Source organism: Paramormyrops kingsleyae, chromosome 22, assembly GCF_048594095.1.
Source record: "Paramormyrops kingsleyae isolate MSU_618 chromosome 22, PKINGS_0.4, whole genome shotgun sequence".
Classification (NCBI taxonomy): Eukaryota; Metazoa; Chordata; class Actinopteri; order Osteoglossiformes; family Mormyridae; genus Paramormyrops; species Paramormyrops kingsleyae.
The window spans coordinates 4,150,376-4,165,106 of NC_132818.1; the positions used below are offsets into that span (position 1 = coordinate 4,150,376).

Genomic DNA, 14,731 nt, shown 5'->3' on the forward strand with positions numbered 1-14,731 from the left:
CCACTCGGACAGCTGCAGCAACAATCGGTTTGCATAACCAAAGAATTTTTGCACAAACTGTCAGAAACCATCTCAGGGAAGCTCATCTGCATGTTCGTCGTCCTCATCGGGGTCTGGATCTGACTGCAGTTCGTCGTCGTAACCGACTTGAGTGGGCAAATGCTCACATTCGATGGCGTCTGGCACGTTGGAGAGGCGTTCTGTTCACGGATGAGTCCCGCTTTTCACTGTTTAGGGCAGATGGCAGACAGCGTGTGTGGCGGCGTGTGGGTGAGCGGTTTGCTGACGTCAATGTTGTGGATCGAGTGGCCCATGGTGGTGGTGGGGTTATGGTATAGGCAGGCGTATGTTATGGACGACGAACACAGGTGCATTTTATTGATGGCATTTTGAATACACAGAGATACCGTGATGAGATCCTGAGGCCCATTGTAGTGCCATTCATCCACGATCATCACCTCATGTTGCAGCATGTCTAGGCAGTCTAAGGCACACCTGTGCAATATTCATGCTGTCCAATCAGCACCTTGATATGCCACACCTGTGAGGTGGGATAGATTATCTCGGCAAAGGAGAAGTGCTCACTAACACAGATTTAGACAGATTTGTGAACAATATTTGAGAGTAATGGGCCTTTTGTGTATGTAGAAAACATTTCAGATCTTAGAGTTCAGCTCATGCAAAATGGGAGCAAAATCGAAAGTGTTGCGTTTATATTTTTGTTCAGTGTACATGAGGCCCTGGTCCGGAGCAGGCTTGTTCACTGGTGTAAGTTACCATGGTACTAAAGCGGTGTTTCCTTTAAGACACATTGATGGAACAGAACTCCCACTTAAATGAGCCAGACTTGTCGAAATAAGTCCGACTTTCCCTTAATCCCGTGGCCTGTACCACGAAGCGAGGTTACTGGCTTACCAGGGTAACTTGTCGGATTTGAGGTAGTTTGGGCAAAATGTAAGTGAACAAATATGAAGTCCATTTAAAGTGTGGTACCTTAAATCCGACAAGTTACCCCGATAAGCCAGTAACCCCACTTTGTAGTACAGGCCACTGCTTCATGGAATACCCCCCCAGAACACACTAGGCTAAAATACACAACAAAAGGACCACAAGGGGTTAGAACTAAGCAGGGGAACATGTCTAATAGAACCACAAATGGGGACAGGTATATGGCAAACAAAACTAAGAAAACAGGTAACCAACACAGAACAATATACAGTACATGCAGGAACATACAGTGCCACACATATTAACTTCCCACAGAATTACTAACTAGGGAGTAAAACAAAGGCAAGCACTAAAATACAGAGGAACACCAGGGCAAACAATAAACAGGTGCAACTAATAATGAATTACCTAAACAAAAAGGACTCGGAACAACTAGGAACAGGTGGGGCAGATTACACTTAAACGAGCATGAATCTAAAGAACCTTAAACCAAAACTAGAAATTATGCGGCATAACACAGAGGGCTGAATACACCCAGACAAAAACTAAAATCACACAGGACACAGACAGGGCAAACAAGAGGAGTAAAATAACTACAAACACTAGGAACAACAAAAAAAAATCCATAATTAAACTAAACAGGTAAAGCTTGCTTTGAACACAAGTCTGCAGGGTGGTAGCCTCTATACCACACACTCAACCTCTTGAGCCATGTGGCACTCCAAGGAGCAGTGGAACACACAAGAGTTAGACAGAGAGTGAAAAAGCAGGATATCCAGTGACACCTGCTGGCCAAACAGGATAGAGACATGAAGGGTAGGATCGGACAGGCCCTGGTCCCGACAATTTCATTACACACTGTTTGGTTGTGTACATGATAAAACTTTTCACTTTGACAAAGCAGCAGGCACGTGCAGAGGGGGGGGCGGAGGGTGCTTGAGCACCCGCCCCTTTCCTCCAGGATGCCTCAAGTGCCCTTTTCTTGGGTTTTTTTTTTGTTGGTTTTTTTTTTTTTTTTTTTTTAATGTGTATGTGCGTATGGAGCCCTGTCTTTGCCCCTCAACAATAAAATGTAACTATTAATCTCAATTTTGCTAAATAAAAGGATCTGGCTTGCATCAGTCACATGACTGCCATTAACCAATGCCTGCCCTTGAGGGCAGAGCGCGCTCGTTACGAGCCGGGTACGAGCTTGCAAAGTGCACGCGCTTTTTCTGCAGGCTGGGTGGTGCGGAGCTGGAGGAGAAGCAGGCAAATTAATTGGAAGGTGCAGACTGCAACAAAACAGTAAATAGGGTGTACAGCGCACACTATAGTCCAGGGTTTCTCAACCCGGTCCTCGGGGACCACCAGACGGTCCATGTTTTTGCTCTCTCCCAATTCCCTGCCAATTGGGAGAGAGCAAAAACGTGGACCGTCTGGTGGTCCCCGAGGACTGGGTTGAGAAACCTTGCTATAGTCTATAACAACAAATGAATTGAAATAAATGAGCATGCTGTTTGTGCAACAGCGCGACAAACATTACCTGTCCTTTTATGAACTGCAAAAGTAGTGGTGGTCATTAACTGCTAGCTAACTGGGTAAGGGTGTTACAAGGGGGTCTGTAGCTCTGTCCACCGTTTTAGGGAACATGTTTTGTTTTAAAGTAAGTTACAGGACTTTTCCCTTCTTTTCTGGAGGGCTTTTATTTCACTAAAAACGATCTAATATGGATATCCACATAATTCCATATTAGATTCATCATGAATGTGAGTTGTTGTTATTCAGCCTGTTCTATCTTTTTTAACTTTGAGCACCCGCCCCTTTAAACGTCTCTGCACGGCCCTGCAAAGCAGTGCCAACAAACCACTCGATTTTGCTCAATATCATCTCAGTCGATTTCAAAATGTTTCCATACAGCGGAAGACAAATGTCTGGTGGAGACCAGTTTTGTTCATTTTTCTCACCCACCTATTTCTGTTAAATTTCTCCAAAATGCTCCACACTGTGTGAGTGAGTCCCACAGCAAGAATGAGAATGCTGATAGGCTCAGAGAGCACACACAGAGCTCATGCAGAAGCAGTGGTGTACACTTCACACTGATTTTTTTTTGGACATATACTAGCCAATCTTGAAAAGGAACGATCATTAAAATTGCAAAGTTTGTGTGATCCAGGTTTGGATTTGATGCGTCTGGTTGCAGTGGAGTTCACTCATATTGGGAGTTGAGCAAATATGAAATTAGACCCCTGTCTCCTTCACTATAATATTGATATTTTAAAAATATATCTGTGTCTGAGGCATTGGTGTGGTGGCTCTGAGGCTAGGGATCTGTGCCAGCCATTGGAAGGTTGCTGGTTCAAATCATGTGAATGCCTGCAGTGATTCTACTTCGTTGGGCTCTTGAGCAAGGTCCTTAACCTGCTTCATCCTGCGTATGGTGTTAATTTACATCCAGCCTTAAAAGGAGGTTCTCCAACTTACAGGGAAAAAAAAACGTGGGGATTGTGGCAGGATTGGCACTCCAGGCACTGGGAAAAAAAAAAACATGCTGGTCCTTTTGGACTACAGTGGTGCTGAGGTATTGCTTGCCATGTAGCTGCACTCAGGTTCATCCCTGTGGTGGGTGTGGCAACATACTGTAATCAGTGCATGATCATTACCTCCTCTGAGGGCTCACAAGAGAGTGTGTGGAATAAATCTCAGTGATTTGATGCTTTGAATACATTTTGAGAAATCCTAAGATATTAAGCTGTATTAGATGTCATTTTGTAGTTACTGGTGTTAGTAGCAGTGGCAATATGGTGGTGCAGTGGTTATAGCACTGTTACCTCACACTTCTGAAAACAGGGTTTCTGCTATGGCTTCCATGTGTGTGGAGTTTGCATGTTCTCCCCATGTTGTTATGGGGTTTTATTTTGGTTTCCCTCCACAATCCTAAAACATCCTATGAGTGTGCCCTGCGATGGGATGGTGCCCCGTCCTGGGTTGTTCCCTGCTTTGTGTCCGTAGCCTTTGGGATAAGCTCCAAACTCCCCCATGACCATGCACAGGATAAGCGGTTACAGAAAAACGATGGGTGTTTGTAGTAATGGAGCACTTGCGAATGAGTATTTTGGGGCCAGTCGGCCTGTAGAGCCTGGTGATTTTCCACTACGGATTTCAGAGGTATGGAGGCCGCTCTGAGGTGGCCATCAGAGCCAGCCTGTGTGCATGTCGCTGCAGGAGCTGAAGGCCTGGGGCTGGTAAACACATTCATTGATGAAATAAAAGTGTTTCATGTATGCAATATGATCTGTATGATCTATATCACAGGTGTCAGACCCCAGTCCTGGAGGGCCAGAGCTTTGCACATTTTTGGGTTTCCCCCAGTTTAACACACCTGATTCACCTTCTTGTGCTAATTACCACATAGCTGTTGAGCTGAATCATTTGTGGTGGAACAGGGAAAGAACTAAGCTACACAGGGCTGCGGCCCCCCAGGACTGCAGTTTGACACCCCTGATCTATATGATAACCCCCCCTGATGCCATTACAATAATTTTACTATAGCTAGTGATTACTCACTGTATATGAAACTGAGACAATGCCTCCTATACTACAAACAAGGTGAACTTTCTGATGCACAACAACAAGGAAGGTGCTCGCTGCTAAAATTACCTGACAAAATAATCTTGGCCTGGAACTGCATGCTGCAAGAAATAAATGCGACTTCTGGCATAAAACGTGTGGGTGTAACTCTCCATGGAAGGATCTGTGATTGTAACTGATTATTGTTTCAATGCCTAGTCTAGATACTACATATCACACAAATATAACATTAACATATTTGCTCCTTTTATAAATAATTTTTATGTCTGGTTTCCACTATATTTTCCGCCATTTCCTTATTACCTGTGGACCTGTGTTTGATATGGAGCCTTAAAACATTTTTTTAATCTCCTTTTTTGGAATCGCTAAATAATTTACAGCCCTGCCTGCACTTTCTTAGAGCTCACCTGACAGGAGGTTTCTCGGACTAGTACGTGCAGGGAACAAGGGTTTCTTCTTAAAACCTAAAGCTGTGTATTATTACTGATCGGCTCAGGTTTTTTTTTTATATATAGTGTCCAGTATTTTCCTCTTAACGCTTTTATATAATCTGTTGAAATTGATCGAATTCACTTGATCTGATCGCGTTTCCATAACAGGGGAGAGGTACCATGTCAGGGCCGAACAGCGATCATGTGCATCGGTCGACTCTGGGAGTATACGCGGTAAGTTTTCCCTTCCGAAAGATTACAATATAATGTATCATTTGTATTTGTTTTGATTTCTCGCACAATGCCAAATACTTTAAGATCACTGACGACGAAAAAGAGCAAGAACGGGGATGTGCCTGAGCACCTGACCCATTTGCGCAAACGGTCGAAAGTGCCCCCCACCCCCTCGGAGGAGTGAGAGTTTATTTTCGATCTGTTCCCTTATCGGTACCGGGAGTTTTGGCGAACCAGTCACGTTTAAAATGCAGACACGATCACCGACAATCACGACTAATTTAGAGAGGAGGAGCCCCCTCTGCGCCTCGGAAATTCTCTGCTAGGCTCTGGTAAATATTAGTATCATTATTGCACAGACGTAACAAGTACATGTAAAATATCACTATAATTTTAACATTACATTAATCGAGTTTAATAAAAAAAAAATCTCTGTGGTCGCCTTCATAACCCTGTTCATCGTCTGTACAAAATGTCTATGTACCGTAACTGACAGCATCTTTTCATGTGCAGAACATTTTGGATCAGTTCAACCCCTTCTTGCAAAAACTTGTCGGTCTCGGTAACAGTTACGTGCAGGCTTTCCAAGGTGAGAGTAAGAGGATTAAAGGACGCCGCTCGCATTACACTCTACATAAACACCGTGTGTGTGGATTATGTTTAAAGTACACTGTGTGTTATTTATAAAAACCTGTTATTTTGACGTTCTGGGGTCCATTATACAGATCCCCACAAAGATCTGTGACTGAAAAAAACTAAAAATGCCAAAAGTCTCATATTTTGTTTGGTTACTTGTGGTTAAGGTTAGGGCTGAGTAGGGGTTAAGGTTGTCATGTTGGGATTAGAGTATTCCCCATAGAAATGAATGGAGAGTCCTCACCAATATATAATTACAAACGTGTGTGTGTGTGTGTGTGTGTGTGTGTGGTGGTCCGCAGCCTTGGCTGTAACCAGTAAGGCCTACTTTGATGCCTTGGCCAAGATGGGTGAGCAAGCCCTTCGAAGCAGCTCATCCTACTCACTAGGTAAGAACCAAGATCTTAATCACACGTGGCATATGCACCCCCCCACCCCCCATGAAAATGCAGCCGTAAACTTGGCTCCTCCGACCGCCAACAGTGTTTTTGAACGAGATTAAATATCAACCAGGGAGGCAGAAATGACATCCTGAAGTTACATCCTGTCTTTCCAAGAGTTTGATCTTTTCTTCTGTTCGGCTCCATGAATCTAAAACCTTAAATCTGATCAGACATTTGACTAGATGGTGGTGAATGGAAACAGTGTGTGTGTGTGTACATGTGTCTGTGTGTGTGTGTGTGTGTGTGTGTGTGTGTGTATGAGTGTGCATGTGTGTATGATTGTGTATTTTCTATATGAATGCGTGTGTGCCTGTGTGCTGTCGGTTCGATATCATTCTAATTACTCTATCCCTGTCTACCATAGATCTGATTAAGATAGAAATTGAAAAACAGATACTGCTGAATGTGCATTCAGTGGTCCTGCTAAGCTGCTGAAAGAAGTGCAGTGAAGTCTTTAGGGGTATATAGTCAGCAAGCCAGCAGGCTGTCAGCTGGAGCAGTCTTCTAGCACAGTGCAACAAAGAATAGGGTACACAGCGAGGCCACTCTGCCAAGCTCTGCCTGATGTTACCCATGTCCAGCAGAAAACGGGTTCTAGGTGCACCAAGTGTAGTGGGCGCTCACGACCCCGGCAGCTGCGAGCTGGTGTGACTTTGCATGCACATGGCAGCGGACGCCGGCTGGGATCAGATGGTCCGCGTGCGCCGTTTGCTTGAATAATAGATTGAGGCCAAATTTCAGGCCCAGCCAATTAATCTGCTCAGCTGCTCCCGTGTCGAGTGGCTCCTGGAGGCGGTGGAGTGCTCCAGATTAATTTGAATCTGGAGACTAGCACCACACAGGACATAGTAAAAAGGGGCCTCTTATACTTACTAACTTTTAAAAAATACTGGGCAATCACTCAGAAGTAAACTATGTAAATAATTAAATAGTTACGGGTGTTGATGTGGTGGGTAAGTTCTGGGTCTGTGTTTTCACCGGTAAAACACCACATGGTTCAGGTAACCCTAATTTGCCCATTCTGAGTGAATGATTGAACAGTGATTGACTGGCATCCTATCTGAATCATAATCCGCATGTCCTCTCTCCTGCAGGAAATAACCACTAACTCTGCTGGAGTCTAACTAAGTAAATGTTTGTTGGAAATTTATGGAAGTGATTTACGCACATTCTGTTTGAGTGTGCAGGTTTTTGTGGCGTGCTGCTTGAAGAGTTTGTGCATGTATAGCTTGTCAGCAAAAGTTCCGTGAAACTTCTGGCATTTTCTTTTACAGGGGACATCTTAATCGAGATCTCCGAGAATCAGAGAAGACTCATGGCTGAACTGGAGCCCGTCGTAGGTGTACCACACTCTTTTAGCTTGGTCTGAGTCCACATCAGGAGTCCCAGTTGCTGTGGAAGGTTCCAGAACATTGTTTAGGAATGGAAATGAGGAGATAGCACTGGCTGTTATCTCGCTTATAGTCTAAGGTTTATGTCTTTTAGGAGCCATTGCGTCACATCTCTAATAGGGCCAGACAACTAATAATAAACAAAGAGGTCAACCCTGGCTAGGGAGTGACAGAAAACCCCCTCTGGCTGCCTAAAGTGGAGCTCTACACCTGTTCCAGTGACATCGTTAGCGTGCTAAGCGCTACCAAAGGCCCTCCTGGGAGAGCCGATAATAGAGCTACTATACAGGAAAGCGTATCGTTACCATTCCGGTTGCTGCAGTTAATTAACGATTATTCTCTTTTTGCACATTTTTCTTGCAGTTTCGTTGGTTTCATACTGATGTGTTGCAGGAGATGGACAGTAATATCAAGATGGATAAAGATTACATATCGGTGAATGGTTCTTCTCCATACTTGTATGTTTCCATTGTTCAACTGAGAGGCAAATCTAATAGCTGTACTATTAAAGAACTATTAACTGTATAAACTATGCATTTAGGGCCCGGAGAAATGAGGCAATGGATGCAGTTCACGATGAGTTGTCAGTAAATGATTGAACTCATTGGCAATCGAAATAACCTGTGAGAAATGGGGTAAACCAATCAATTATTGACGCATAGTACTCCCTCCTACTGTGGGTCTCCTATTACTATACATAGACTAAAAATGATCTAATTTAGTTCCTCAGTATCTCAGGGGTAATTCTGCAATTCTTTCTCCAGGCCTGCAAGAGGCGCTATGAGATGGAGGTGAGATGCCAGGCAGCAGCTCTGGAGAAGCAGCTGAAAAGAGGCTCTCAGAGAAACACCCAGGTGAGTCCACGTGCCGGCAAGTGAGCATCACGCACCAGCACTGAACCCATCTGCCAGCATGTCTGCCTGTCTGCATTTTTCTGTTTGTTTGCGTACAGAGCAGCAGCAGCTACATGCAGTTCCTTTGGCAGAGCCAGCAGGAGGCGTTGAAAGAGGAGGAGAGGAGGTTCCGATTTCTTGCTGAGAAGCACTGCGGCCTCACTCAGTCCATACTGTACCTTATGAACAAGGTAGCAGGAGCAGCCAGCAGCAACCAACAGCTCCCGAGACCCCTAAGTGCACGTCCTGTTTCCTGCCCACTTTAGCTGACTTTCCCATAATTCCTGGCATGCTGTGTTATTGCTGCCACCCTGCATGCCAGTTGGACCCAGTGTCTGTAAATAGCTTGAGAAGCGTGACTTACTGTGGCGCTCAGAAGCAATCGATAGCAGCCAATTTTTTTTTTGTCAGACGGGCGGCATGCTGCAGCAGCGAGCGGAGCGATGGAGGGAGCGTGTGGTGGAGCTGAGGGGGGGCAGGCCTCGCACGAAGATGCGCGCCGACCCTCATGCGACGGTGAGGACATGGCCCAGGCTGTCGGATCAGTGGTTCCAGCGGAGGGCCTCTGCTGTTTGGGCTTCTACTCCTGCGATTAGCTGGAGAGAGCTGGACAGCGTGGCCGAGTAGGACTGTAGTTTGAGGGATTCCGGTGGAAGGAGGTGGCAGGGATTAGTAGAAGGGAGATCAGCCAAATCCTCTTGTCAATAAGGGGGCAGAAAGAGTTGGAGAATTTGGGGAAAGATAGAAAGGCTGAAAGTTGGATGGTTAAGTCATTCATTCCTCCCTGGATGGTGGAATGACGTCCCATTCCAGCTCTGATACCCGGCTGGTTCTTTGCAGCAGGTGGGAGGGAGACAATCAGATGGAGCGTTCTCTCAGGCTACCAGAGGGCAGCAGCCATGGGCTGTGCTGCCCTCCAGAGGTAGGAGGACAATACTGTGTCCAGACGTCAATCATTCTGTGTGAAGATGACTAAAGAAAAAATATCCTATAACTGCAGTTTCAGTTGAATGGGCAAACTACCCATTACACTGTTTACTCTTCACATTATTACAGTTGCCCCCATTACTGCATCTACCTGTCACCTCACTACAGTTATCCCCATTACAGAATCTAGCTGTCAATTCACTAGAGTTATCCCCTTTACAGCATCTAGCTGTCACATCACTACAGCTGTCCCCTTTACAGCATCTAGCTGTCACATCACTACAGCTGTCCCCATTACAGCATCTAGCTGTCACATCACTACAGCTGTCCCCTTTACAGCATCTAGCTGTCACATCACTACAGCTGTCCCCTTTACAGCATCTAGCTGTCACATCACTACAGCTGTCCCCATTACAGCATCTAGCTGTCACATCACTACAGCTGTCCCCTTTACAGCATCTAGCTGTCACATCACTACAGCTGTCCCCATTACAGCATCTAGCTGACACATCACTACAGCTGTCCCCTTTACAGCATCTAGCTGTCACATCACTACAGCTGTCCCCTTTACAGCATCTACCTGTCACCTCACTACAGTTATCCCCATTACAGAATCTAGCTGTCAATTCACTAGAGTTATCCCCTTTACAGCATCTAGCTGTCACATCACTACAGCTGTCCCCTTTACAGCATCTAGCTGTCACATCACTACAGCTGTCCCCATTACAGCATCTAGCTGTCACATCACTACAGCTGTCCCCTTTACAGCATCTAGCTGTCACATCACTACAGCTGTCCCCATTACAGCATCTAGCTGACACATCACTACAGCTGTCCCCTTTACAGCATCTAGCTGTCACATCACTACAGCTGTCCCCTTTACAGCATCTACCTGTCACCTCACTACAGTTATCCCCATTACAGAATCTAGCTGTCAATTCACTAGAGTTATCCCCTTTACAGCATCTAGCTGTCACATCACTACAGCTGTCCCCTTTACAGCATCTAGCTGTCACATCACTACAGCTGTCCCCATTACAGCATCTAGCTGTCACATCACTACAGCTGTCCCCTTTACAGCATCTAGCTGTCACATCACTACAGCTGTCCCCATTACAGCATCTAGCTGACACATCACTACAGCTGTCCCCTTTACAGCATCTAGCTGTCACATCACTACAGCTGTCCCCTTTACAGCATCTAGCTGTCACATCACTACAGCTGTCCCCTTTACAGCATCTAGCTGTCACATCACTACAGCTGTCCCCTTTACAGCATCTAGCTGTCACATCACTACAGCTGTCCCCTTTACAGCATCTAGCTGTCACATCACTACAGCTGTCCCCATTACAGCATCTAGCTGACACATCACTACAGCTGTCCCCTTTACAGCATCTAGCTGTCACATCACTACAGCTGTCCCCTTTACAGCATCTAGCTGTCACATCACTACAGCTGTCCCCTTTACAGCATCTAGCTGTCACATCACTACAGCTGTCCCCATTACAGCATCTAGCTGACACATCACTACAGCTGTCCCCTTTACAGAATCTAGCTGTCACATCACTACAGCTGTCCCCATTACAGCATCTAGATGTCACATCACTTCAGCTGTCCCCATTACAGCATCTAGCTGTCACATCACTACAGCTGTCCCCTTTACAGCATCTAGCTGTCACATCACTACAGCTGTCCCCTTTACAGCATCTAGCTGTCACATCACTACAGCTGTCCCCATTACAGCATCTAGCTGTCACATCACTGCAGCTGTCCCCTTTACAGCATCTAGCTGACACATCACTACAGCTGTCCCCTTTACAGCATCTAGCTGTCACATCACTACAGCTGTCCCCATTACAGCATCTAGCTGTCACATCACTGCAGCTGTCCCCATTACAGCATCTACCTGTTACATTACTGTGGTACAGCTGTCTCCCACATGCCAGAGTCTTTGTCTCCATGCCACCTTCAGGCTCCTCCCCCCAGGCCGTTTGTTCCGCTTCCTGCTCCCCACCTGCGTCCCCTGGGCTGAACAGGGGCAGATCAGTGAGAGCACTGGCCTCCCACGATGACTCCGCAAACCCCACACTGCTGCCTTTCTCCCGGGGGCAGGTGGTCACCGTCTTGGTATCGGAGGTCCTAAACGGCTGGCTATATGGCAGGGTGGAGGGGGGCTCAAGGTGAGCCTATAGTAGGGGGGCTTTCACAGGCGTGAGCCTATAGTATTTTATTATAAACCGGCAAGATTGTTTGTGAGCTGTTTTTACTTACACTTCCCACATGTATATCTTATATCTATTTATATATTTATATCTTCTTATTGCCCTCTACAGGCAGGGCTGGTTCCCCGCAGCATATGTTGAACCACTTGAGGATAGCCCTGAAGCCAGCCACCTCAGGTAACATGCAGGAGTATTTTACCAAAGTGTTACCAAAGCAAATATGTCTGCCAATTTTATCACATCACATGAACAATTTATTGCCTGCTCTAGTGGTTAAGCTAGTCTCCAAACATATAGTTAGAAAATTCACTAAATAAAGACTCAGTTAAGGTGTGACATTTGTTTTTAAAAATGCTGGGAACAGTTCTTTAAAAATGAGGCCCATGTTCTATCTGACCAAACAGCTTTTCGTGTCACAGCGCCAGCAGCTTCCTTCAAGTGAACACTGGGAGCAGTCAAGACGCAGCTCAGCCCCCTGCTCCGCCTCCAGCCCCGCCCCCTGCTCCGCCTCCAGCCCCGCCCCCAGCCCCACACTTAAAAGGCAGAACCTCTCCAGTAAGGACGGCAGAGTCCACCACTGCCAGCAAGGTGGGTTTGCAAATACTTGACCCTTGATTACAGTGCTGTTCAGTCTTTTTTTCAAAAACAATGTGGTGTTTTTACATAAATATATTTATAGACATCCATACACTAATATGCTAATTTTCTGGACTTCTATTTCAAACAGTATACAATATTTCCCTTATTGTGCTTAAAATGATGTCACAATAAATGACATTAAGAATATCTACATGAATCATACACCAATCATGCAGATATTACAGAGAGCAGTTAAGTATCATTGCAGTTCCATCCTCTGGCCTGCAGGGGCACTTTGGCCAGGTGCTCTTTTCTATGGCCCCTCAGCCGTCTTTCTGGTGGCTGCATGGGGGATGTTCTAGCTGCTGACAGCAGGGTGGTGACAGTATCCAGACATGTGAGTGTTGGACTGTGCATGTGGTGGCCCGTGTGTGCATGTGGTGGCCCGTGTGTGTATGTGGTGGCCCGTGTGTGCATGTGCTGGCCCGTGTGTGCATGTGCTGGCCCGTGTGTGCATGTGGTGGCCCGTGTCTGCATGTGCTGGCCCGTGTGTGCATGTGCTGGCCCGTGTGTGCATGTGCCGGCCCGTGTGTGTACGGTCAGGGCTTAGCATGACGAGTGAAGTCCTTTGGGGCAGCCACATGCCTGAGCATGTAAAATGCATCATAAGCAAGAAGTGACACAGATTCAGTGCAGAGAATCCAGCATTACTTAAAATAACATCTGAACAAAGTTTCTGTAGACGTGGGAACTTAGGGAGGACCCAGCACACCAAACTGAGACGTGTTCGTTCTGTCTGCTAAGACATCTGGCGGGGGAGGGGGGGGGGTGTGTGCTGAACCCTCTGAGACGCACCTCTAATCGTGTCATCCCCCGCCCCCCCCCCCGATTCCCTAGGGACACCTGCCGGATCTCCATCCCAGGTAGGTGCCCTTTCTCCAGTGTTTGCAGTCAGTTTAATAACAGTTTTATCTGCTATTCTAATGACCTCTTATTTAATTTGTATTAAAGGGTGAAATAATAATTAACTTCCCACTAAGCTGAATGTGCTTTCCTTCTTCAGGGGAAGCGACCATATTGCGACAGAAACGCTGCGACCCTCAGCTGCTAATTACAGATCTGCCCCCCGGATTCAATTACACTAAACATGGGTCTTCAAAATCTTTTTTTTGACATCATAACCCTAATTTTCTCCTCAAAAATCACTGTCTGCATGGACCCTCTGCACTTATCCAGATGGACACCTGCTTAAAAATGTCCTCTGTAATAGCTCAGCTCTGGCTGCCCGATGAGAGAATCGCAGTGGCCAGTGACCAGTAGCCAGTGGCCAGTGGGGCGATAGGCTCCCCACCACTGCTGCCATTCGCCTGCAATTAGTGGAGGTCTGACAGGCTAACTCAGCTGTTGTATAGCAGGGAGCTGATTTATCACAGTCAATCAGTCCCTCCCTCCCTCACATTGTTACATACCGTAAGGATGTGTGTATGTGCCGCAAGGTTTTGGGTTTCTTGTCGTACAGTTCAGTGATTTGCCCCTGGGTCTCCCTCGGCAGAAGTCGTCACTCTCAGCCACTATGCAGATAAGGATAGACGACTCCAAGGCTACCAGCTCTTGCTGACTTTCTTTCTCGCCTTTGCTGTCTGATTATTGTGATTTCTGCCAATCTGCGTATGACCCTGGTTTGTTTACTGGTTTTCTCGATTTTTGTCTTTCCCCTGGTATTGTCACTATTTCCCGTTGTAAGCCTCTCTGATTGCCGACTCGTTTCGCTTGGGCCCTTGACTGGATTAAGCCCATTCCCCGTTTCTGACGCTTGTGTTATTATTTATAGTGTGATCTGGCTCCTACTATAAGGAGCGACTGCTGTGTCCTTTTGACTTGGTTCTTTTTGTATGTTTGGTTAGGGAGTTAGGATAAGTGTTTTGTTTTGATTTCTTTTCTTGTATGGAAGTTAGCTGGGTTTTCAGGTGTGTAGGATTGTTTTGTTTCTTGTGTTGACCTGGGTCACTCCAAAAGTCTGTACATACACTTTGGTCAGCCACTTGGTAAATACACCCCTTTTTATACTGTTCTGTGTACCGTGGTTGTTTTCTCCCCACTCCACATGACATTCTGTTGCTCCCCCACCGCTACACTGGGGGGCTTGTAGCACAAGTATTAGGGCCTAGCAGTGAGGCAGAGTGGCGAGGGCTCAGGCCACCATTGCAGCAGGGGGCCAAGCCCTGCTGGCTGTAGATCTGTAAGCTCTCCTGTCTGTCATGTGGATTCTGGGTGCAGAAAACAGCCTGTGTGACATCGGCCACGGTGGCCCGTGTGAGACTGGGCACCCTGCCCCCGCCACTCTTTATGAAGTGTGTGCGAGACGCTCCCCCCCCCACCACCCCCCGGCTCTTAGACTTCACAGCTCAGCAGAATCCTGAAAGCAATGTCAAATAAAGAGCCGTTCTGAGACCATAC

The 14,731-nt window shown here is 46.4% G+C and overlaps 1 protein-coding gene across 4 annotated transcripts; it reads left to right on the forward strand.

Annotated features, from left to right (window-relative positions):
* The first annotated feature begins 4,747 nt into the window (after window positions 1-4,747).
* LOC111846436 (BAR/IMD domain-containing adapter protein 2-like 2) lies at window positions 4,748-14,728 on the forward strand. 4 transcript variants are annotated; one of them, XM_023816598.1, is made up of 16 exons: window positions 4,748-4,948; window positions 5,118-5,183; window positions 5,407-5,515; window positions 5,697-5,772; window positions 6,122-6,208; window positions 7,537-7,598; window positions 8,017-8,088; window positions 8,418-8,507; window positions 8,606-8,737; window positions 8,958-9,062; window positions 9,387-9,468; window positions 11,446-11,653; window positions 11,807-11,872; window positions 12,115-12,283; window positions 13,172-13,197; window positions 13,338-14,728. In XM_023816598.1, the coding sequence occupies exons 5-16, from the start codon at window positions 6,166-6,168 to the stop codon at window positions 13,417-13,419; spliced, it is 1,137 nt and encodes a 378-aa protein (XP_023672366.1). In that variant the 5' UTR covers window positions 4,748-4,948; window positions 5,118-5,183; window positions 5,407-5,515; window positions 5,697-5,772; window positions 6,122-6,165; the 3' UTR covers window positions 13,420-14,728. The 4 variants fall into 4 exon arrangements, with proteins under 4 accessions (XP_023672366.1, XP_023672362.1, XP_023672363.1 ...); XM_023816594.1 differs by lacking the exon at window positions 5,407-5,515; XM_023816595.1 differs by lacking the exon at window positions 5,407-5,515 and having other exon boundaries at window positions 4,748-5,183; window positions 9,390-9,468.
* Window positions 14,729-14,731: the final 3 nt, after the last annotated feature.